Source organism: Pinus tabuliformis, chromosome 9, assembly GCF_031772625.1.
Source record: "Pinus tabuliformis cultivar Carrire ecotype Pingquan chromosome 9, CPIR1, whole genome shotgun sequence".
NCBI classification, from domain to species: domain Eukaryota; kingdom Viridiplantae; phylum Streptophyta; class Pinopsida; order Pinales; family Pinaceae; genus Pinus; species Pinus tabuliformis.
Window position 1 is genome coordinate 603,545,478 of NC_142307.1, and position 27,316 is coordinate 603,572,793.

The 27,316-nt window shown below is 33.9% G+C and overlaps 1 protein-coding gene across 1 annotated transcript; it reads right to left on the minus strand.

Annotated features, from left to right (window-relative positions):
• Positions 1 to 19,166: 19,166 nt before the first annotated feature.
• On the minus strand, positions 19,167 to 21,248 carry LOC149150019 (putative disease resistance protein At5g63020). The gene has a single exon (XM_089442664.1). The coding sequence runs from the start codon at positions 21,246 to 21,248 to the stop codon at positions 19,167 to 19,169; it is 2,082 nt and encodes a 693-aa protein (XP_089298790.1).
• Positions 21,249 to 27,316: the final 6,068 nt, after the last annotated feature.

Genomic DNA, 27,316 nt, shown 5'->3' on the forward strand with positions numbered 1-27,316 from the left:
CAAAAGACCTAGTTCTCTTCTTTAAACGTTGTAGATCAAAAACAACTTGCCATGTTGATTTAATAATCCGTAATCTTTCAAATATACTACTAATGTTAATGATTTCATTGCACTTAGAATATTACCAGGTTTCTAAAGTATATTAGATCTACTAAGACTGGAAATTTCCAATGGTGGTTTGCGCATCACCAGTGAAGTCTTTAGCAAGGGACTTGGGCTTAGGGTATCTTCTAGCTCTTTTATTTTTTCCTTCAACTTCATATTTTATGTCTGTCATCGACCAACAGAATTCACAAGCACTTCACTACCAACTTGATGCAATTTCATCAGCCCTGGGATTCCAACCAAGACAAATCAACATTTAATTATGCCCAATCAACAACCTTTTCGTTGGAAATCTATGTTTTTTCAATTTTTAATCTCTTACCTCCCCTATCATAAATTTCATCTTGCAATGTGACAAAATGGTCATAAAAAGTAATATCCTCTTCAAACATTTCCTCACTTATTCTCTAATTTTGTTGAAAACAAGTACTAACCTAATCAGGTTGTACAATGGTATCAGCTTCCATGTCCACCACTTCGTTAATGCTCTCCATTTTAGGCACACTCTTCGATCAAAGTGATTCAATCATTTTTTCTCTTTCTAGAGTTACTCTACAAGGATGCTCTTCATCATCCCTACTACCTAATAGCCTATCAAAAACAACTTTTTCACTTCTAGTAGTTATTTTCTATCTTTTGCTAGAATATGAAGTCCCACTACTGCTACGTGTGCAAGTTTGAGATTTCCCCATAGGGTTTGCACTTCTATTCTTAATTATTTCTCCTATCCTGGTAATCTCTTTTTCAACAATATGTTCATCATCTACTATCATGTTTTGATGTTTTGTTGATACACTGGGACTTTCCTCACTCTTCTTTTTACCTCTCGTAAACAAGTTCCCATACCTCATAGGCTCAAATTGTTCCTTGAAAATTTTTCCTCTATCAAAACCTTTAATAGCTCGATTTTCACTTAATTTGAAATTAACATCCAAATAATTTGCAAAAATGATAGCGTGAGACGTGTTCTTCACAGTCACTTTTCCAACAGTAAGCGAAAAATAAATAAATTGTCTTTTCTTTTTCTGTTCAAATATAGATATCCAATGATGATATTTCCTATAGTCTTCAACAAGAAAATAGTTATCTTCAACAAACATTGGTAAAAGAAATGACCTATCTTCAAAACCATAAATTCGTATAAGCGTATTGCTTTCTCTTTCCTCATATTTCCCTTTACCAAATAGGAAATTTTTAGTCTCTGCAGATATTCAAGAAGGATCCTATCTAGTTACCATGCAATACGCTTTTGTCACAAACACATCCTAAATTAAACAAAACTTTAAAGAGGCTTTGTGCTTCCACAATATATGATACCATAACTACATTAATTCCTTGGGAAACTTGAATATAGGATTACAGGGTAAACTGTCAAACACTTGCCTTGACATGAGAAGTGTTATCAGATATTCCATCATAAAGAATCCATTTTTCTTTGGTAATCCATGTAATTTAACAACTAATTCATTCAAAATGACATAAGCCCAATGAAACATACAATTATTTTTGTATGTCTCATAGAACACATAGAAAATGCATTTTGGAACATGTGAGGTACTTTCTATCCCTACTAGATGGGAAAAAACCCAACATAAATCCCTAAACGATTGCCTAAACAAAGAAATATCTAAAATAGAAAGATCAAAAGTAACCTCAAACGTTACATAAATGAATTCCCGCGCAATGTCAATTACACGCACTCCTGGCTCCACGAAACTATCTGCAACGGAAAACTCTAAACACTTGTTCACTTATAGTAACTTGAATAACAATCTAAATGCATTGGGATTTAGAGAAACCTTTATCGCTCCTAGATTAATTTCCCTCTTCTTGAAATCAAAATTAGTTGTTCAAAGATAAACAATTTCTCTAAAATCAATGGCCTCTGGAACACACCCAGCATTCGCTAATCCAATACTCCAATCTTGTTAACTGTTCTCTCTTCTATTGACATATTCACATATCTCTCATAAGTTCTCAACTATTCAAAGCTATCATCAATCTTAGCAAGTGAGTTAACCTTATCTCTACAAATAGCCTCTTTCCCTCACTCGCTACACATTTTTCATTTGCGGAAAAAAAAAATTACTTTTTCAATGAATAAAACATTCAAATCTCATTTCACTTTACAATTCCCTGTTTTCTTTACAAACACTAGTTGTTACTATTACTTGTGCGAAAATTGTTACACACGACACTCTTAATAAGTAACAATTAAAGATATAAAAGACAACGTATATGAATAGTAATAGGAAAAAAATTCGAAATTCCAAAAGAAACTTGTGCATTTACATTGCACTTTGCTTCCACTTCAAGATCATTGATATATGTGTCATAAGAGATAAAAAATTATAATATACAATAATACACGTTGTCTATCGAACCGACAAATTCACCCACACAGCTAAAAATCACCGTAATAAGATTTTTTTTAGTATTTTTTAGTAAAGAATTGACAGCTTAAGTGTTTGAATTAGTTTTTGTAATATTGGAAATAGATTCAATATCGTCAACACCTGGTTGGCCGCACTGAGTCCTTCGTGAAAGACTCTGCATCCTTTGTTAAGGAGCTTAAGGATATTAAGCTTAGCCCTGAGGACATTCTCGTCAGCTTTGATGTGGTCTCCCTTTATACTTGCATCCCTATAAAGGAGGCCTTGGAAGTGATCTTTCGCCTAACAGATCCCAATACTGCGCATCTGGTGGAGATCTGTCTCACTTCCACTTTCTTCTGTTTCGAGGGTGAGTTCTTTGAACAGACTTGTGGTGTTGCCATGGGTTCCCCTCTTTCCCCTATTGTTGTGAATCTTTTTATGGAATATTTCGAAGCCAAAGCTTTAGCCTCGGCTCGTCTCCTTCCCAAGCTTTGGAAAAGGTATGTAGATGACACTAATGTCATCTGACCCCATGGCCCAGAGGAGCTGGATCATTTCTTTAATCACCTCAACAGTCAGTCCTCTGCCATAAAGTTCACCATGGAAAAAGAGGTCAATGGTTGCCTACCTTTCCTGGATATTCTTATATCCAGTAATAAGGATGGCTATCTCTCCCTCTCTGTATTCCGAAAGAAAACGCATACTGAGTAGTATCTTCATGCTGATTCCCATCATTTCCCTGCTCAAAAGATGGGTGTTATTAACATTGTTATGAAACCAGCTCAAGAAAAGATAGAAAAGATAGATCAACGCCTTAGAATTCAGCCTCTTCGAGGGGGCAACCTCCTTTACATTACATAAATGAACAATTCTTGGATGATACAAATGAAAAGACCTCCTTTCTATATATAGGAGTCTAAGGGGTCATAACATAATCAGAGCCGACATAAAAATAATAATGTAAGGGCATAATAATAACAATAGTGGGCTTCTATGTGGCACAATAGTAATAATATGGGCACTACATGGGTACATCAATATAATAAGTGGGTTGTACTAATAACAATAAGGGGTTACACTAGTAGTATAGGGGCCTAACATGCCCCTCTCCTTCAAAAAGCGTTGTCCTCAAAGCTTGAGTAGTTCTTGATGCTTCTGTATAAAATTCTTGTCCTCCCATGTGGAATCTTCAGCGGGTAAGTTCTTCCACTTGATGAGATACTCTGAAATTGATCGATTTCGTAGCTGTCGGGTTCTTGTTTCTATGACTGCTCCAAGTTCCAATATGATTTTTCCTTCTTATTCAATTTCTGGCAATATTGTTTGAATTGGGATCTTTTGCAACTTTTGAATAAATGGTCATACTTCTTCGTCCTTCTTCCATTCATCCCTTGCTTTGTTTATCCAATCTGGTTGGATAATAGAAATAGCACAAAACAATGCTTCCACATCCTCATCCTTGAAGAGTCTTCCCATTCGGTAAGGTCGCCATTTTTTAAGTGCATGTAGTATTGCCAACATTTCCTTCTCATAAATAGCTTGCTTGAGATGTAACAGTAAAAGTACCCAATCACCTACATCAAAACATTTGTCACTACAATGTTGATCTGCCTGTTGTTTTGTTTGATTTTGCACTAAAGTGGCGTTATCCTTTAAAAGTTGGAGAACTTGTTGTTGATGCTCGATGTGATCTTTCTCTGCTTGAACCTTTTTCTTCTTGATATATCCTTCTATCTCTAGATTTTGAGGAGTGGTAATTTCTTCCAATCCTTTACAAGATATGGTCAGATTCATTTCTTGATGCTCGATGTGATCTTTCACTTCTTGAACATTTTTCTTCTTGATATGTCCTTCTATCTTGATAGTTTGAGGAGTGGTAATTTTGACCAATGAATTACAAGATATGGTTGGATTCATTTCTTCTTTCTCGATGTTATCTTTCACTTCTTTCACCTTTTTCTTGTTGATATGTCCTTATATCTTGATAGTTTGAGGAGTGGTAATTTCGACCAATGAATTACAAGATATGGTTGCGTTCATTTCTTCTTTCTCAATGTGATCTTTCACTTCTTGCACCTTTTTCTTCTTGATATGTCCTTCTATCTTGAGAGTTTGAGGATTGGTAATTCTTGCCAATGCCTTACAAGATATGGTCTGATTCATTTCTTCTTTCTTTGGGGTGGGGTCCTGGCGTATATCTTCTTCTTTTGATGTTTCTTGATACTTTTCTTCCTCCTCTTCATATTCTATGTACTTATGACCTTTACTGCATTTGCTATCACAATTGTAACAAAGCCCTTTTTCTCTCTTTTCTTCCAATTGTTGTGGTGTAACTATTGCAGGTTGTGGAAAGCTAGGAGAAACAACACTTCCACCTTTATAGTTGTGAGGGGTATGCTTCTTGGTTTCCATAATTTTTCTTTCCACTATGTCACAAAGCCCTTTTACTCTTTCCAATTGTTGTGGTGTTGCTCTAAAGAAGGTGTTTCTCTTTGTATCCTCATAATGTGCTATCATTTCCTCCGTGAAAATTGACCACATAACATGTTTTTTACAGAAACAAAGCCCTTCATACCATAAAAATTGATCCAGTTCTAAATATGAAGATGCAATACATACCTTTTGTAACAGTGGTACACCATGTAGGTCAAAATATTACTCCATCTAAAGTATCCAATTTACCGGATCCTTGCCATCAAACTTCCTCATCTTGCTTTTTCTTGATTTTAGGAGCTCGATCTTGAAACGACTGTAACTTTGTACTTTTGGATCTTCAAGTTCTGAAATTGCAACCTATAGTAGCCCTCTATGTGCTCTTTCCAATGCCACAAGTCTGACCCAAATTGGATTCTCCAAGGAAGAGTTATGCGAAATCTCCCACAGTGACTTGATTATAGACTAGTTCAGTAGAGCGAACTTGTATGACGTGCCACAAGTCACTGTTTTAGCCTTTGGATCTGAAAAATGCATACAAGAAACTACAATCTTTCCTCTTTTTGTACCTTCTTACAAAATTTCAATCTGATCCTCAGAGAGAAAGTGATGACGATTTTCCCCAGGTCACCTGTTTGGAATGTAATTCAGGAGTCTGCAAAAAGACCAACTTCCTCATATCATATCTCCGCAAATATAGAGCGAAAAGCTCTGAAATTCGGACCCGAGGTTCAGCGCGATTTCTTCTCAAATGGGTTTTTTCTTGTAACTTCTGAAACATCACAGAAAAAAATTTATAGCGAAAATGCCACGATGACTTGTTTGGAGTTGCGAAACCCTAGAATCCAAAGCTCTGATACCAAATGTTATGAAACCAGCTCAAGAAAAGATAGAAAATATAGATCAACGCCTTAGAATTCAGCCTCTTCGAGGGGGCAACCTCCTTTACATTACATAAATGAACAATTCTTGGATGATACAAATGAAAAGACCTCCTTTCTATATATAGGAGTCTAAGGGGTCATAACATAATCAGAGCCGACATAACAATAATAATGTAAGGGCATAATAATAATAATAGTGGGCTTCTATGTTGCACAATAGTAATAATATGGGCGCTACATGGGTACATCAACATAATAAGTGGGTTGTACTAATAACAATAAGGGGTTACACTAGTAGTATAGGGGCCTAACAAGCACCCTTGCTACTCCTACCCTTAGGATTTTTGATAGTGAGAGCTTTGATAAGGAGAGATCCCATATCCTTGATGTCTTTGTGGAAAATGGATATAGTAGGCACCTAGGTCGGAAGGCTTTCCGTAAAGCCTCTAAAAATGTGTTAATTAAGAAAGAGCCTAAAGAGCGTCGTCTAGGTGTCCATCTTCCCTATGTCCAAGGAACCACAGACAAGATTGCTCGGATCCTTAAGAGGTACGAGATTCCCTCAACCTTTAGGCCCCTCAACACCATTCGCAATTCCCTCCGATCAGTGAAAGATCCCATTAACCCTAAGGACATGAAGGGTGTCTACTTGATCCCTTGTTCTTGTGGGACCCCCTATATTGGGGAAACAGGGCGCTCCATCCATCAGAGGATCAGTGAACATGCAGCCGACCTAAGACATGGGAGATCCAAGTCTTTAGCATTGGCGGAACATGTAGAAAAGACCAAGCATCAGGTGTGTATAGAGGAGGCCAAGGTTGTTTCCAAAGTTGCTCATTTCCATCATCATAAATTCAGGGAAGCTATTGAGATTGAAAGAAGGGCAAACAATCTCAATAGAGATGACGGTTGGAAGATCAGTAGATGTTGGATCCCTGCCCTTTCATCCTAGTCTTTCTCTTCCTCCCTCTTCCCCCCCCCCCCCTTTTTCATCTTCTTTGCTTTCGTTAGGTTTTGTCCTTCGTGTTTTAGACTTTTTCCGATCCTTCTCCTTCTTTTTATGTTAGGCACTCTTTCTATTTATTTCTTCTTGATTGATATTAATGAATATAATCGTAACTATTATATATTATTATTATTAATTAATTAATTAATTATTTATTTATTTATTTATTTATTTATTTTGTATGGTCTATTAATTTTTATTTTTTGATTTATTTATTTTCTATTCTACATTCTTAATTAGTTTTTATTCATTTTTATTTTTACGTATCTTTTAGTTATCTATCCATCTTTTTAACTGATTAGTAATATATAATTACTATAACCATCACCCTAAAATTACCTTATATATATAAATATATTTATATATGAAAGTAAGGTCTTTTATCTAACTAATTTCCATTGAATTTATAATTTTTTATTATACCTTTTAACCAGCTAATAAGTAGTCACCATATTAAATTATTTCATATTTTTAAGTTTCTAGTAATTATAACTAACTTACCTACCTTATATATATATATATATATATATATATATATATATATATATATATATATCTTGTCTTTAATATAACTAATTCCCACTTAATTTAATTCTTAAATTATACCTTTCAACTAACTTCTATATATATATATATATATATATATATATAGAGAGAGAGAGAGAGAGAGAAGTCAGGTCCCTGTTCTAACTAATTCCCATATAAGTCACAATTTTTAATAAACTAATAGCGTAATTAACATCTATAATTATTTCTTTTATATAATCTATGGTATGATAACTAACTCCCATTAAATTATCATTTTGACTTTTTGACTACAGTCCCTAAGTCAAAATTAGCCGTTGATCATGATAGCCGTTGGAGGCTCTGCTCAGACTATTTAGCATGCAAAGCTGGATTTGTTTCTGCAACTTGTCCTGACGATGAGCCACACTCGTTGGTTCGAAATGCGTCGACAAATGTCTCTCTTTATGTAATTTACGCCGAAGTTCTACTTATAACTATTATGGATCACAGAAGCCTCAATTCAATAATAGATTCAATATAATCAAAAACACCATTGGCAAATTCGCTGATACAACCAAAATTGACTGCAAACTATTTTTTTTTAATTTGGCATTTTTTTAAATCCTACTTACAACTATTGAGTTTCAGGATATTTGGTGCCCCTGAGATTCTTGATGGTTCTGAATCCATTTCCACAGAAAATTTTTTATTCAAACACTATTAGGATTGTATTTTTTCAAATTATTTTCACTGGATTTTGTCGAGAATTTCACTGTCTGGGTGAAATTGTGGCCTTCATATAGAATGCCATCGATAATAGCTACAAATAGTAAAGTGAACAAGGATATTCACAAATAAATATTATGCCAACATGCATTCAACTAATTTCTACGATGAAGTGACTTGACAGTTGGCCCCACTACTTTATAAAATTGAACCAAATTTGATTTAAAAATAACACAACATAACTATTTCTAAACAAATTTGACACGTCGTTACGATGCGGTGAAAACCTTATTCCACACAGAAAAAATTAATTTTTAAACTCTGTGATTTTTGGTGACGCAAAAATAATTTTATTACTAAAAGTTAACAATTGTAACTTCAAGTTATTTTCAGTCAAATTTAGAGACTCAAAAAATTATCGATAATAGCCACAAATAGTAAATTTACCCTCTATGGTGAATCAACATAACATTTGGTTCCCCACTAGTTTGTAAAGCCGAACCAAATTTGATTTATGAATGAATTGACACACTCATTTCTTGCAAAATTCGACAAGCAGTCACAAAATAAATTTAATTAAACTATTTAATTTTTGCAGATGTGAAAATAATTTAATTACCGAAAACATAAACTTTAATTCGCAATATAACAAGAACAACTGTAAAAAGCAATTTGTAAACTAGAAATAACGAATATTTTCTTGATTAAATATGTTTTACTATTATGTAATATTAGTTTAAGTCTCCTTTTAATGCATCTCAACAAGTATTGCTTTGTGATAAAATGTATGTGTGGAGAAAAACAGGAAACATTCATACCTTGTGTGTATCAACATACATGACAAATTGAGTGTTTTCTGTTAATAAGAGAACATACATCAGAAGGATTAAAAATAAATAAAAAATCAATGACTTCGAATAAACTAAAAAAGTCAAGGAATAAAAACTAACAATATGACATATACTTTCAACATAACACAAATGCATATACTATTACTGGCTTCAAAACTACTACACACAACACGCTGAATATTTAGCAATCAAATACACCAAAGCTAATCACAATCCATTGACATAATATCATCTTTATACGTGTCGTAAAAAAATATAAATGTACCCTACAAAACAAATTCAAACTAATTGTAATCATGATAATCAACTAAGAAACTGCCAAATGCGAACATGAAACCGATAAAGGTGAATTAGTTTAAAAGCTTGCAGTATTGTAGAGAAAACCAAAGCTAAGCACAATATATTGATTTAATAAAAGAATTATATGTGTCATAAGAAACATAAATTTACCGTACAAAACAAGTTCAAACTAACAACAATCAAGATAATAAGCTAAGAATCTACCAAATGTAAACAGGAAATCGACAAAGGTAAATCGGTTTAGAAGCTTGCAATATTGTACAATTTATGTATTTCTGCACTATTGCTATCGTCCACAATGTAAAAAAAATTCCATTGGGACACTATTTAAGATGCAAGCTTGTTAGGCCCCTATACTACTAGTGTAACCCCTTATTATTATTAGTACAACCCCCTTATTATATTAATGTACCCATGTAGTGCCCATATTGTTACTATTGTGCCCCATAGAAGCCCACTATTGTTATTATTGTGCCCTTACATTATTGTTATGTTGGCTCTGATTATGTTATGACCCCTTAGACTCCTATATATAGAAAGGAGGTCTTTTCATTTGTATCATCCAAGAATTGTTCATTTATGTAATGTAAAGGAGGTTGCCCCCTCGAAGAGGCTGAATTCTAAGGCATGGATCTCTCTTTTCTATCTTTTTGTGAGTTGGTTTCATAACAAAGCTCATCTTTGAAGATAATAATTTATGTAAGGCAACTGAAGCTTGGATAATACTCTGAGCTCTTAAATGCAATTTGTAAAGGGAAAATGCTACACGATCCGTTGTTTTTTCTATCACTACAAATAGCATATTTCCCTCACTATACTAGCTATTTGAAAGGTTTGTAGTCTCGTTTCACTAGAAATCAACACCTTCCACTATTTTGTGTCTGAAACAAGCTACAAAGATCAAGTTGCCATCGAGATTTTTCATCTTCCTCATGTTTTTCCTCTAATTAATATAACATAGGGCTACAGGTAAATACAAATAATCTTAGCATTCAATTCACTATCTCTACACTTGCTCAGGCATTCAGAAAACCACATAGGCACCAAAACGTCAAATCTAGAAACATGGTTTTCATATACTTTCAACCTAACACAAATTCATATGTACGGAACCGCAGAGAAAATCCATGTGTGCGCAAAAATCTCTCATGCACAACCACTTCTTCATAGCTTCATTTGGACAACTACTTCGAGACTCAACAACACCCTTCCATTAGTCATTGACATTTGAAATTGATATTAATAAATGTGGGTCCAAAATATTATGGGCAGGAAGCATTCATTACAAAATAAATGTTGGAAAAAGCATTTTTTATCTACATACGCTATCTCCTAACAACACGGTCAATTGTGTAGAAAAATCTCTCAATATTTCATTGTATGCACTTCCGCACTCCATAGAATCTATTAATAAAAAAATAAGCACTGCTCTTGTCCACAATCTACTAATATCAAAACACATTAGAAATAAAATATCCCTCTACACTTCCCTCATTCCACATAAATTCTGCACATGCATTTATTCTCTGCATAACATCCGCACATGAACAACCACCTCTTCACAACTACTTTTGCACTCAATAATGCCCTCATTCATTGACATTTGAAACTAATATTAATTAATGATCATACATTGTGAAATACATCCCGAAATAAGAATTAAAAATTGGATTTGTATATTTATTATTTTAATAAACTTTCACATAACATCCACACACGCACAACCTACTATGAACAACACCATCTGCACAACTACTTACACACTCAATAACTCCCTTCGATCAGTCATTGATATTCGAAACTCCACACATGCTACCTCCGAACAACCAGCTTCACATAAACACCTTCACATAGTTCCTTTTGCACAACTACTTCCATAGTTGCGAAAGACCTTCCTAAATAATAATAAAAAAAGAGACTTGTATATTTATTATTTTAACAAACCTCACACAAATCCTTCCACAAATTTGTTTTACTGCACAACAATTTTCCTTCACATGGATTGAAAACACAGTTTATTTAGCACCCTATTCTATGCAAAAAATTCTCAATTCTCCCACACAAACTCCTTAATGATATCAATTAAGAATTTGTTCCACCCCCCTCCCCCTGGGACCAATGCAAAAAACCTGCAACCACATCAATTCTCGCATCATTTGACCAAATCACTAACATAATAGTGCCCCAGAACCACATGTCACACAGATTGAAAACATGATACTAGCTTTTATAGTCCAATGATTAGGATAACTGTTAAAAAAATGATACTAGCTCCCTCTCCACCCCTGTTAGTGTCAGGGCACCCTCCTCTATGGAAACGACCTCAGCTCTCCCACACTTACTCCGTCCTCCACACAGTAAAGTTCCGCACAATGAAACCGTACCAATTACCTCATCATTCATCAGTATCACAACACTCACTATGCAAAGGACCCCAGTTCTCTTGCACATAGTTCGTCCTCCACACAAGGAAACATTCAACATTTGTTCAGCCCCTCAAGGGGCAATGCAAACAACTTGCAACCACATCAATTCTCACATCATTGAAGGGAGCACTAACATAATAGTGTCCTTCAACAACATGAATTCTCACACCATTAAGCAAGCGCTAACATAATAGTGGCAGTGTCCAGAGCACTCACCAACACAATAACCACTCACAAAATTATTTTAAATTTAAAATGAATTTTTAGGCATTAGAAAAAATGAAAATAAAACACGCTCCACCATGGGAATTATGTGCAATCAAACTTCCGTAGCCAATCCAAAATTATAAATAATATTTATTGCAATTTTAAAAATTATTTTTGAATTTATGCAAAAATGTAAATATTAATACTATAGACATCATTTTTACATTACAAAACAAAATCATTTTATTTATCGTTTAACAAACATATCTAAATACTTTCATTAATACATTCAACTTGATGAAATCATATATATATTTTTAGGTTTTTCTTTTACAAATATATTTTAATTACATTTATTTTATTTATTTATTTCTTGTAATTATATTTAATTCTATATCTTTTATTATATTACTATATTTCTCTTTTTAAAATAATTTCAAATTAAAAATAAATATACAATTACTTTAAAATAATATACAGAAAAATAATATAAATTTTTAGTTTATTTATATATATTAATTTTAAAAAGTAAAATTAATATTATAAAAATAATATATTTTTCCATATAATAAAATTATAACATCAAAAAAAAAATCAAATAACCATTTAAATCCTCTCCATCACACCCCAGCTTTCTATTGTGGGTCCATAATTACACCTCTTCATAATTACATGATGAGACAAATAGTTACATCCCAACCGCATTTGTACCATCACAACACCCAAGCTTTATGCTTTGCATCCACAATTACACCTCTTCTCCATAATTACACTACTTGATGGATAGTTACAAATTTTCCTCCTTTGTACCATCTTCACCATGGTCTCTGATCTCTGATGTTTATTTTCTTATGCCCATATCTTGTTCTTATGATGAACCACATTAAGTAGTTTAAAATGGGTAGACCCAAAAAGTCTAAATGTGATTGAGTGGAAGTATTCTCATCAGTAATACACATCATGTGTCGTGTAGTGGGGGCGATTTGTTGTCTTGGCTGAGAAGCTTAGGCTATGACATGTTTTTCTGTAATATAATTATCTATCTTGATTCCTAAAATTCAATTTACACATCATGTCAAGCTAGTGTAGGTTGTGTGGTGGGGATGGTCTATTTTCTTCCTCCTCATTGGGGTTAGAAGCTCAGGCTACTATCTATCTTGATTCCTAAGATTCAATTTACACATCATGTCGAGCTAGTGTAGGTCGTGTGGTGGGGATGGTCTATTGTCTTCCTTCTCATTGGGGTTACAAGCTCAGACTATGACATATTTATATGTAATGTCATTATCTATCTTGATTCCTCAAAATAACATGTAGTTATTATTTGTGAGTTATCTATCTTGATTCCTTAGATTCCTCAAAATAACATATAAATGTTATTCGTGTACATAGCTAATACTAAATCAATACAATAAACCACATTTAAAAAAAAAACAAAAATAAAAACATGTTATTCGGATAATTAGCTAATACCAAATCAGTATAGTGAACCATATAAAATAAAAATAACTATATAATCATGAATCTATTCGTTAACGAGCGAAGGAATTATTGCACCACCTCAATAAAATAAAATAACTCTACTCGTTGCCGAGACTTTGGGGTTTCAACTAATTGCACATCATTTCATCCTTCCAATAATCAACGAAGGATTTCACTATATTTTTTATTAACAGATACATATTTTTTATCATTAAATCAATTGAATTAAAAATGATGCATGAGACTTATAAATCACATTCTTTTTATATTAAAATTTCATAGTACAAAAAGACTCCTCTTCTAATTTGACAATTTGAAAGCAATTGAATCTCACGAGTAATCACCTGTCCGTCTTCTCTACCGCAGAATTTCCCAATTTATAAGAAGTCTGATCTCAGGAGGAATCACCTGTAAATTACGATAGCCCTTGAGATTCAGATACTTGAGATCTTTGAGTTCTGCAATTCTAGATGGCAAGGATTCCAAATGATGGCATCCGTTGGATCAGAAATTTCAGATTTATGAGAGACTGGCAAGGATTCCAAATGATGACATCCATTGGATCCAGAAATTTGAGATTTTTGAGATCTCTCATTTCGCATGGCAATGATTTTAATCTTTTGCATTCACTGAGATGTAAAAACTGAAGATGTGAACGATTGCCAATGCCTGAATGCACATATTCAATTTGAGTATAGTTTAGACCAAGAAATTCAAGTTGTTTCAATTGCCCCATTTATTTTGGCAATAATTTTAGCACCGTGTAACATAAACATAACACCCTTAGAGAGACGAGGTTAAGCAAAAAAGCTTCGGGAATCTCTTTTAATTCATTGTGGGTTAGAACTAGGCTGACCAATTTTGGACATCTCAATTCCTTGTCTGGTAGAAACGTAATATTGCAACTGAAAAGGAAGAGCCTCCTGCAATTATTGTGAGTCTCGATGTCAGGGAAAGGGGTGTCTATGTTGGGGGCAATGCTGACCTTCTATGGATACAAAATTCTTCTCTCTCTGCCACATAAATTGCCATGTCGCGCACAACATCGTGAACTCCAAAATGTAAAGCCCCAATAACTGGATCAACCAACTGCTCATAACTGGAATAAGGAACGATCTGCAGGTAACTTTACGTAGTTGTAAGCAGTATCCATTAGGGTTTCCACATCTTTTCTCTTTACTATACCTTGTGCAATCCACATGTGTCATATAATGTGCACCGGAGTGTAGCAAATCCAACCTCCCAAACCAGAAAATGGATGATTTGCAATAATTTAACCTTCAACACCTAGGCGAATCGGGCCAAATGAGTTTTGCATGGTTTAGCCACCTTTTTTTGGGGGGCTAAAATGAAAAAAATAATTATATTTTAAATAAAAGTTGAGCTAACCATATCAAATGGGTGTTTTATAAAAATTTCGCCCCTCTAAAATGAAAAACTCCTTAAATTTCACCCTTGGGCTAAAATTTATTAGTATTATTTAGTATTTTTTGAGAAATTTACTAGTATTTCATTACTCAGTGCTTTCTATGTTTACATTTAGTTTAGTATTTTATGGCTATTTTAGACTTCAACCTAATGTCAATGTCATTGTCATATGATGAATTTACTTTTTATCGTTTTTGAAAATTTGATGTGCATTGCATAATTTCAATTGTCAAATGATGAATTTATTAATTTAATTTAGATGTACCTTTCATCATGCCATGTGATGAATTTAGAAGGAACATTGCATAATGTCAAATGATGGATTCAATTTAGTAATTTACTTTTAGATTTGCAATGCAGAAATGTCAAATGATAATAGTAGAATATGTAATGATGATCATATTTAGTCTTTATATGTATATTTCATAATTATTAAGATTTTCTATTTGGTTATTCACATATTTTTGGAATTTTATTACTTTATTTTTATATATTAAAATTTATAATTTTTATAATTTTATAATTTTATAATTTTTATGACTATGACGTCCCCCGTTTCCCTGAAAAATCCCTAGAATTTGGGATTTCTTATATATGCCCCCCTTGTGCATATCCTCAATCCCGCATTCCCTCTTCTCGAAAACTTGGTGAAACATTGCAAATATATGTCAAAAGTAATTATAATCTTTTGCTTTTAGATTTAATTTAAAAAATGTTATAAAATAAAATATGTATAAATTATTTTGATTGTGAATGAGTTATGATTTTTGAATAAGTAATGGTATTTACCCATGGTATTATAGCAAAGCATGTTTACAACTTATTAATATATGTAGTAAAGTGGTCATCAACATACATTAAACAATACATTAAATAGTTCATATATGTTAGTTTTGTTGGTCTCACCCAATGGGGATTTGAACATTAAATATTGTGGTTTACATTACTTTATACATTGCAATGGCCAGTTAAACTATCCCCCATAGGCATTAAATACTCCATAGTAATAATTTTGTTTTTGAAGTTTAACTATGCAAATTTAAATTTTTACCCTTATATAAGTTTATTATTAATCTTCTTATATATTAATTGTGGATATTAATTTTTTTATAATAATTTTCAATAAAATCTAATAATAATGTTGACATCATGGCTACATCGATATTACAATTTATTTGTTTATTTATTTATTCCGTGGTAAATTTCTATTATTTATAGAAAGTTACATACGTAGATGCACATAGTGCATTCCCAAGTTGCACCACTCAAAAAGTTGGTGCCCATAAAATCAAAGCCAAAAAAACAAAAAACAAAAATTGGGGCTAATAAAAAATTCTTAGTCACCCTTTTCTCCCTTTCTTCTTTTCTACACTTTGCCATCCTCCTTGAACATGACTGGTTGTTACAATAATTAGTTGGTTCTCTTCTGTCTGCATTGGGTGTTCTTATCTGAGTTTGAACTCCCAGATGTATAAGGACGCTTGAATCTTGTTATCTCCTTCTCTTTCAGCATTTCTTGGCCCGAGTGACCTTTTGCTCTTAGATTTTGTGAAGCTGATCCTCCTGTTCCTTACTGACTCAATTCTTTTTTCACTAAAGATGTACGTGGATTTGGGATTTCCTTAGTGACAGGGAGTCCCAAGTCCTCCTCTTCCTCTTCTTCGTTGGGTTGTGGTGTTGGGAAATGTCATCCCTTTGGCTTTTTGATAGGTTTATTTTTCCTCTTAGGGTCTTTCTTTGCCAAAGGACATGTGGTTTGTAGATGTCTAATTTGAAGACATAGACGATATCTAAATGGAGTGTTCTCATAATCTAAGAACTGGGTCTAGATCTGGTTGTCGTGTGTGAAAAAGATACGATCAGGTAGTCCTTTACTAAGGTCTACCTCTACACATATCCAAGAAAAATTATAGATTGATTCTTCAGTGATTTGTGAATCCATCTTGATGTATCTCCCCAACATGTTGTTGATTCCTTCCAGTAATTTTGGGTGCCAGAAATGAAGGGGTAAGTTATCAATCTTGCCCATACCAATATTTTGGAGACTGTCATTGTATTAGCATCAAAATTTGGGAACCATGGGGTGATAAATAATCTTGCGTTTCCCCAGAACCAAGGACCCTCATGTAAAACCTGATCTCTGATCCCTAATGATCCAAATTTTACCATAAATAAATCTTTTGAGCATAAGTGAATCTCACAGTTTACCGTCCAGTTCGTAAAGATCCACTGGAAAAGATCCACGGGTTTTGGCAAAAAAGATTTGAACCTGAAAATGATTGCTTGGTATTGATATGTTGTACAAATATTATTGACCTCTGCTAGATCTACTGTCATTTCCAGAATATCATTCATCTGCTGTATAATATGGGGCCCAGGAATATGGAATTCTCTTTGTCCTAACTAATTAGTTAAGAATATTAATTTATTAACAACCAACCTAGATCCATCTTAACTTCAGATCTACCAAGCACCCAGAGAGATCAAATATATTTTCAATCAAAAAGAGGTTTGTACCGCACAGAGATTTGATCGCTCTCGGTGTTTGGTAGATTCAGAGTTAAGATGGATCTAGGTTGGTATAGACTCTTTTAACCCTATGTAATGGTTTAGATGAGATAATGCAATATACTTACAAGTTGTAACAATTTTTAGCTTATCTCTCCCTATCAAGAAAGTATTGATAACTCTTGAGATTATTCTAGACATGCATGAGTCTTTGGATAGTTCATGCTAGAGACTTTCCAAATGCCCACACCAAGTTTTATGTTTGATTCAACCTTGTACATTTCACATGTAACCAAAACAAACTTAATGATATTTAATTTCTTGAGGCCTCATTGAACTTTAACATAAGAGAATCTAACAATTAAACTAATCATTGAGGCTCCCAAACTTATCCTAGAATGTAACAATTTTTTAGTTTATCTCACCCTATGAAGAAAGCATTGATAACTCTCAACATTATTCTAGACATGCATGAGTTTTGGATAGTTCATACTAAAGATGTTCCAAATGTACACAGTTTTTCTTTTTATGTTTGACTCAGCTTTGTACATTTCACATGCAACCCCAAAAAACTTAATGAGATTCAATTTCTTAAAGCCCTATTGAACTTTAGCGTAAGAAAATCTAACAATTAAACTAACCATTGAGGCTACCAAAATTTCCCTAGAATAACTACAACCCAAAGCTCACAACCTTATAGAATCACTCAAGTGATAAAGATATCAAAGATATAAATAAAATGAATAGGAAAAAAATCCCACTTGTGACAACAAATGAACTTTATATTCAATAAATAAAACATATCTTCTTATATTTATTAAAAGGGAGAAGGAAAGATGGTATGTACTTCTTTGTTTTAATTTATTGTTAATATTAGTAAAATATATCTAAATCATAATATAATTAACATAAATATTAATTATACTAATATCTTTTATTTTTTTAATGATCATTTAAAAAAAAAAAACATTAAATTTACTTTTGTAAATTCAAGCTCATCATTTTCTATAAGTTTAATGAAATCATTTTTTTTATTTAAATTATCTTTAAAAAACAATCTCAAAAACAAAATAAATCACACAAATAATTAATAAAATCATTTTATAAACCAATATGTTCCATTGTCTCATATTTCACTTTTCGATATCTCAATTATTTTCGTGACAGAGACGTCACTACTATAAAGGGAGAGCCTCTTGCAATTACCTGACATGTCGATGTGCTGGAAAAAGTCGTCGATGTCTGGGCAATGTTGACCTGCCATGGATACACAATTTTCCATGTCACGTGCAACATCGTGAAATTCAAACCAACTGGAATAAGGAGCAATCTGCATAGTTGTGTGAATTATCATTAAAGTGTCTACATATTTGTTCTTTAGAGGAGACATGTCAATAATTGCACATCGTTTCATCTCTCCAATAATCAAAGGGAGTCGTTTACATGGAGGAATTGGTAAGTGAAAGTGGTTGGAATTGTAAAAAACATTCAAATTTTTTTGTAAAAGCAGTGTTTGAATCTTGTGTTTAATGGTGGAAATGGATTCAGTACCATCAAAATCACCTAAAAAACTTAAAAATTTGAAGTTTAACCACTATAACATAGATTTCTTGTCAAATTTTCTTAAAATATACCCAAATTTCCATTAAAAAAAACTAATAAAAAACAGTCTCATTAAACTACTTATTAACAAATACATATTTTTAATTATTAAATCACTTGAATTAGGAATGATATATAAATCTTATAAATTATAAAAATTATATTGAAAATGTATTGATTTATATAATAAAATGTATTTTGCACAATAAAATTTTATTAACAAAAAAATTACGATCAAATCCTTTTTATATTAAATTTCCAGTACAAACATGAACGCGAAATTTGAGAGCAATTTAATCTCACGGGGAATCACCTGTCCCTCTTCTCTACCGCAGAATTTCACAATTTGTAAGCAGTCTGATCTCAGGAGGAATCACCTGTAACTTACGACAGCCCTTGAGATTCAGATATTTGAGCTCTTTGAGTTCTGCGATTTCAGATGGCAATGATTCTAAATTATGACATCCGCTGAGATTCAGAAATTTGAGATTTTTGAGATCTCTCATTTCACATGGCAATGATTTTAACCTCTTACATCCACTGAGATGTAAAAACTGAAGGTTTGAAAGATTGCCAATGCCTGAATGCACATATTCAATTTGAATATAGCTCAAACCAAGATATTCAAGTTGTTTCAATTGCCACAACGATCTTGGCAATAATTGTAGACCCGTGTGACTTAAACCTAACACCCTCAGAAAGACGAGGTCAAGCAAAAATGCTTCCTGAATCTCCTTTAATTCAAGGTTGTGTGTTAGAATTAGGCTGACCAATTTTGGACATCCCAATTCCTTGTTTGGTAGAGACGTAATATTGCTACCAACAAGGGAGAGCCTCCTGCAATTATCGCGACTCTCGATGTCGGGAAAAAGAGTGTCAACATTGGGGCAATGTTGGCCTGCCATGGATACAAAATTCTCCTCTCTCTCTGCCACATAAATTGCCATGTCCCGCACAATATCGTGAACTGCGAAAGAAAAGCCCCAGTAACTGGATCCACCAACTGCTCGCAAGTGGATTAAGGACCGATCTGCAAGTAACTTTACATAGCTGTGCGCAGTATCCATTAGGAAGTCCATATCTTTGCTCTTTACTATACCTTCTGCTATCCAGATCTGCGATATAATGTGCACCGGAATGTACCAGTCTTCAGGAAGCATCACACAATACAGAAAGCAGGTCTTAAAATGAGCATGGGGTAAACAATCGTAGCTCCATCTCAATCGCTCATACAGATCTCGATCAATTCGAGGATGAGTCATTGGAAAATTTGAATCCAAAGTCTGAATCTGCCTTAAAGCAAGGTTCCACTCATTTACAGCCCGGTTGCCAATCATTGTTGACGCTATGACATTTATAGCCAAGGGCAACCCTTTACACTCCTCCGCCACGACTCTAGCAATATGCTCTATCTCGTCAGGCACATGCCCGTCTTTGAAAGCTACTTTGCAAAACAATTCCCAGGCTTCCTCTCTTTGCAGTGGCTGTATTTGCATGGACTGGTCTGTACTCATTTCTGGAATCAGATCTCTATTTCGAGTAGAGAATACAACTTTGCTCCCTTTGTTCTCGCCAAATTCCACGCCCAATTCTTTCAGAGTGACTGCGCTCCACAAATCGTCTAAAATTAGGAAAAATTTCTTCGTCCTCAGATGTGCCGACAGCTTCATCTTCCGCGAATCAACATCATTATAAGAATAGGCACTGAGGTCTAAATTGATTGCAGAAGCCATACGACTTTGCAACTCCAGAATGGAAAATTGGGCAACTGCAACCCAAATCACATGATTAAAAACACCACTTACCTTGTAGGTGTTGTAGACCTTTTTTAGCAACGCTGTTTTGCCAACCCCACCCATCCCATATACAGCAAATATCCGATCGCGGGGGGCCTCCGTAAGCCACCTCTCAAGTCGTATTTCAGCAGATCTAATTTCCAACCCTACCAGTCCGGTGTCTGGTTCGTCTTGAAGCAGTAGATTCGCCTGTTGTGGCCCCGCGGATGCAATCTGTTGAGCACTGTGAAACACAGAGAAGTCGGTCTGAAGATTGTGAAAGAGCTCATCAAATGTTGTCTTCCACTTTCGGATTTCTGTAGAAAGTTTAGGCTTGCAAAGGAGGCGACAGATACACCGCTGCCGCCTTCGAGAGCAATCGATCAACTCTCTTGCTTTTCCAACTGCGTCTTGCATCCTTAGCAGACAATTTTGCAGAGATTGAGGGGGCGTCTTTTGCAGCTCATGAAATTGAGCTCTAACATCGAGTAAGAGTGTCTTCATACGATTTAACTGCCCTTCTAGAAGCTGACGGTTCTCATCCAACTGAATAACATCGTCCATTTGTCGGATGAGTGCAGAAATAGCGCTACTGACCGTATTGGCCGCCACTTCAGTGATAATAGCAGCCATTGCCAATTTTTTGGCTTCGCAACAGAAGAATCGCGGGTCTGAAGGGGCTAGAGACAATCATATATAAACACGAACTTGCAATGAGATACAGCCCTGGTTAGGCCGTCATTAGTCATTATTGAAAAAGCAAGCTGACTTGACTTATTATAAATAATATATAAATATAAACATACAGAGGATTAGTATATTAGTAAAATCAACAATGGGATACACAGTCATCAGACGTCATTGCTGGTTAAATATCCTTCAATCCTTTCCATAAATATGGAATTAGAATTTATAGATTTTCATCTCATAAATGTAAGAAAGGTATAGCCTACATTATATAAAATTTGAAAATAAATCTTTAATAATAACAATTTAAAGCAAATAAAAAAGTAATATCAATATTTAATTTTTAAAATTTTAATAATTTTGTTACCCGAATTTTTTTTTCAAATGCTTAACCGAATTTTTTTTATAAATATTAATAATATTTAATTAAATTGAAATACTATATATTTGTATGTATAGTTTATTAAGTCACGCCAGTATAATATTTAATTAAATTAAAATATTATATATTAATATAGTTTATTAAGTTATGTGAGTCTCTAGACGATTAGTATATTTCATTTGGTTTGAGTAGTTATTATTGAGGATCTCACACTTTTGTTATTCATAATGTAGAAACTAATGTGGTTCATCCTTGAGAAATCAATTGATCTCAAAGAATAAATAGTTGGGATGCATCATTGTTCAGATAACATGGATGCGTCGTTGTTTAGGGTTAGCCATTTAACATTAGCCGTGTACTGAGGAAAGAAAAAATTATTTAAGAATACGTGATAAAGAGATATTTGTTAAATTATTTAATATTTAGTTAGAAACCATCTATTCTTCGGTGAAAGAGTTCTAAGGCTCGGTGAAAGAGTTAAACACATACTTTATATATTCTTCACATATATTCTTCGGTGAAAGAGTTCTGAGGCTCGGTGAAAGAGTTAAAAACATACTCTATATATTCTTGGCATATATTCTTACTCTATATATTCTTCGCATATATTCTTCGGTGAAAGAGTTCTGAGGCTCGGTGAAAGAGTTCTGAGGCTCGGTGAAAAAGTTAAACACGTACTCTATATATACTTCGGTGAAAGAGTTTTGAGTCTCGGTGAAAGAGTTAAACACGTACTTTATATATCCTTCTCATATATTCTTCAGTGAAAGAGTTCTAAGGCTCATTGAAAGAATTAAAAACGTACTTTATATATTCTTCGCATATATTCTTCAGTCTGTGCGCTGCGGTGGGCATGGGTGATTTGCAGTCAGTTACCAAAGATTACCAAGGGCAGACGGGCGATCTGCAGTCAGGTTTGCTGATATCAGGTGCACACATTCCTTATCTTTTTCTTTTTCTAATACACATTTGCTCATATAACTTCAAGTATGAATATTTCACCACAGTTACCAAAGATTACCAAAGGAAGACCTAGCACAGTTACTCTACAAGGCCTTTATGAGTATATAGAGTCTTTAGAGAAACGTAGAGAAGAAAGAGAAGCCAAGCTACAGAAAGAGTTAGAAGCCATTCTGGAAAATAAATTTGCATCTCTTGAAGACACGATCCAAAAAAAAATAGAAAATAAAATAGAACTACTAGAGAATAAAATGGAGGCAATGGATACTAGACTGCAGGTTATAGAAAAACAAAACCAAGATACTAACCAACCATCCCAGCGAGGAGATGTTGATACTTTAGAGAGTCTTAAAATGAAAGACATGATTAAAGAACCAGAAGAAAATGTTAATAGCCGCCTCACCCTAAATAATGTGGTAGATAAGTTAGATATCAAACGAATTAAAGATGAAATGAAAAAATTAATAGAATTAGACCACGAACGTAACAAAAGGGCCTTAACCCTTATAATATTCGGTTTAAAAGAGGAAGTAGATGAGGATACTTTAGCCTTAGCCCAGACAGAACTACATAATAGATTACAAATTGAAACATTGTGTCTCACAGAAGCAACAAGGTTGGGAAAATTAACCAAGAATAAAGGAAGACTAATCGGCATAAAGATGAGTTGCACTGATCATAAGCACGACATACTTAGTAAAACCTCAAGTCTAAAAGGAACGAGAATATTCATAAATGAAGATCTCATTCCAGAACATCAAGCAGAATTAAGAAAGGAGGTTCAAAAGATAAAAGAAGCTAGAAAGGAAGGAAAATGGAGAATAATCAGAAATAGAAAAGCCTTTATTCGAGATAGAAACCAAAAAGATAGTAATCAATAGCAATTAAACATGCTCCGGATCCTTTCTTGGAATTGTCGGGGCTTCTCATGGAACAAAGGCCCCAAGCTAAGTTGGATTTCAAATGATGTTGATATTATTTTGCTTGTTGAAACTTGGGAGTGCGAAGAATCTAAGGTCCCTAACATAGATGGCTTTACGCTATGGTCTACCTCGAACAAGCGATCCTCCCATAGAGGCATTGGGGGAATAGTTTGTTACATTAAGAAGAACATCTCCCCCCATGTTAGGATATATAAAAACGACCCTCGCAACCAATATAGTTGGATAGAGATCAAAGACATTAACAATAAAAAGTCCTACATAGCAATATGTTATTTCCCCCCCATTAATTCTAACTTCTATAAGAAGAAGAATCTAGATAAAACTAACCCTTACAATGGTTTAGAGAATGATATTTCTAGCCTAAGGAACGATGGTAATATCCTTTTAATAGGTGACTTTAATGCTCGAACTTCAAACAACCAAGCTATTATTCTAAGAAATCATTCCAACCCTAATCATCTTTGGTTAGACAAAGACCTTACTCTGGCTAGCAGGTACAAAAGGAGCTCTGAAGATCTCAGGGAAATTTTTTTTGGGTTGGAGCTAGTCAAGCTCTGTAGTGCTTAGGATCTCATAATTTGCAACGGTTTAAAGAAGTGGCCCAATTCCAACAAGATGACCTGCATCCATGGACTTGGTAGCAGCGTTGTAGACTACGTTATTTCCGATCTCCCATTATACAATGAAATAATGAATTTTGACATCTTAAACGACCATGAACCTGACTCTGATCATAGGCCTTTACTTATAACTCTCAATTTTGTCATGCATAGAGTTCCCATAGAAAATAATACTTGTAGCCAAAAGAACTTAATATTTGATAGAAATAAAAATGATCTCTTTCTAAATGAATTAAAAACTAATTTGCTTCCTTTATCTAGTATAGACAATATAGAAGACCTCTATCATAATTTTACTACAACCCTCTCATATTCTATTAAAAAGTTCTCAATTGAAGTTTGAAATAATAAAAGAAATAGAAAAACCAATCCATGGTATGACAAAGATTGTAAAAGTGCGAGGAGAGCAATTAAGGAAGCTGTTGATGAATCTCTTAAAATGGACAAGATAAAAATATACAAAGCCCTAACTAAAAGGAAAAAGAGGCAGTACATTCGTCAAAGACACGAGAATCTCTTACACCTCTCTAAGGTAGCTCCTAAGAAATTTTGGAGGCAGATTCTAACTAGGAAGACTAAGAATAATAATAAAATTGCTCTTCACGATTAGAATTCCTATCTTAAAAAGCTTTATGAATCTCCAAATATCATGGATAATTTGGAAACCCTTCTCACAACGAAAGAAATTTTCTTTTTAGAAGACACTAAGTTTGGGGTTAATCGCCTTGCTAATGGGAAAGCTAAGGACATTGAAGGTTACCAAGCGGAAATATTAAAAATTGGAGGTCCTTTCCTCATCCCCCACATCCACAAGCTTTTTAATCAAGCAGTCAAGCAAGGGTTCCCTAAACCTTGGACTGAGAGCCTCATTATCCCTATTTTTAAAAGCGGGGATACAAATAACCTCTCTAATTATCGAACAATTATGATCAGCCCTCTCTTAGCCAAGTTATATGGTAGTATTTTGGAAAAGAAGTTAAGCATATGGCTTGAAAGTGAAGGTAAGCGGGCTAAAGGCCAAGCAGGTTTCAGAAGGCATCACTCAACAACAGACCACCTTGTTATGCTTAGGATCATTGCGGAGGAATGTCGTAATGATAAATCCAATTTATTTTGTTGCTTTGTGGACTTTAGAAAGGCTTTCGATACGGTTCCTAGATACAACCTTTGGAATAGATTAGAAGAGCTAAAGGTTCCTCTCGAGTTGAGAGCTGCCGCTATAAGGTTATACAAGAATGTAATTGCCAAGCTAAAGAGCAATGAGTGGTGGTCGAAAGTTATTAAGTGTAACATCGGAGTTAAACAAGGTTGCTCCCTCTCCCCTACCCTATTTGGCATTTACATTGACAAGCTCGAAGGCTATTTAGAGGAAGCAGGATGTGATGGCACGATCTTAGATGGGATAGTCGTCATCCTTCTTCTTTATGTTGACGATATTTTTCTTTTGGCAAGGTGCCCATCTGATCTTGATAAGCAACTCAGGCTTCTTAAGGGTTTCTGCTCTACCATGGGTATGACTGTTAACACTGACAAAACAAAAGTTATGATTATCAAATCCAAGAAGGACACTTACGCTAATTTTATGTATGACAATAATAACTTGGAGGAACTGTATTCTTACATGTACCTAGGAATTGATATTCATCACAAGCTCAACTGGAACCATAGCAATGAGAAAATGATTAATGGGGGGTGGAAAGCTTATTTTGGTCTTGAAAATAATTGTAAAATAGCAAACCTCGTAATGTCGGATAAAAAGAAGTTCCTCTTTGAAACTTTAGTCACTCCTGTTATCTTATATGGATGTGAGGTTTGAGGTTGCAGCATCTCCAGAGAATCATGGAGAAAGATTGAGCAAATCCAGAAGCGTTTTATAACTTATAACCTAAAAATTAAAAGTAATACACCCTATCCTATTCTCCTTATAGAAGTAGGTCTTTCCCCTATTGAGAGCCTAGCTATGCTTAGGTTTCTATTGTACAAGCACAAAATCAGTAACATAGACGATCATAGACTTTCTAAGCTAGCTTTAAATTCTAGCCAAAACCACCTAAGGCTCAATCGAGGGTGACATAAAGACACAAGGTCCTGGTTAAACTATTGGGAGATCAACGAAAATGATGCATTACAAAACATAAATAACATTAAAGATATTGTTACTTCTAAGTTCAAAGAAAAAATGTGGTGTGAGAAAGATTTAGCGGCTAAAAGAAAATTAAGTTATTATAAGAAGGTCATCAACCCCACCCTAGAAGATCAAAAGTATCTCTCTATTTTAACTAGCTCAAAGAAGAAAATTAATATAGCAAAGATTAGAATGAATTCTCATGAGCTCCATAGTGAAACAAGTCGTTGGGCAGTTCCTAAAAAGCCATGGATGGAAAGGATCTGCCATATATGTGAGAATAGGAACATCGAGGATGAAAACCACTTCCTCTTAGAGTGCCCCATGTATAACCACATTAGATCTCAATTTCACAATCTTTGTTACAACACTGACCTTCCTAGCCTTTTACAATGTCAAAATTATAGTGAGCTCGGGAGGCTTCTCTCCAAGCTTTTTGAGCATAGGAATAAAATCTTAAATCAAAATAAATAATTTGTTTCTTTAGGTCCGATAGACCATCGTTTCGTCTCAACGGACGTTAACCATCATCATCATCATCATCAATAATTAAATATTTTATATCGATATTATAAATTATTTATCAATTTATATAATAATATTATGTAAGAATAATTAATTTATATAATATTATTTGTTAGAGTTGACCTATTCAATATACATTTGGTTGAAAACTAGATTAATTATCAATTTATATAATAATATTAAAAAAATAAAATAGATAAATAAATAAATTTTTAATCCAATGTGATTAATCTCAAAGGCTCATTTCTACGTTTGAGGATCTTTTAAGTTTTCAAAATCATGCTCCCCACATTATCCCTTAGCATGATTAGATTTTTACCCATAAAGTTTCCAACTAGGAACCTTTACACCATCCAATGCCTTAACAAAGCACCTTGTCACCAATAGAAACATTAATATTTGCTTTTTAAAATTTTAATTTTAAAAACTTAAAAATATAATTTAAAATATAATTAAAT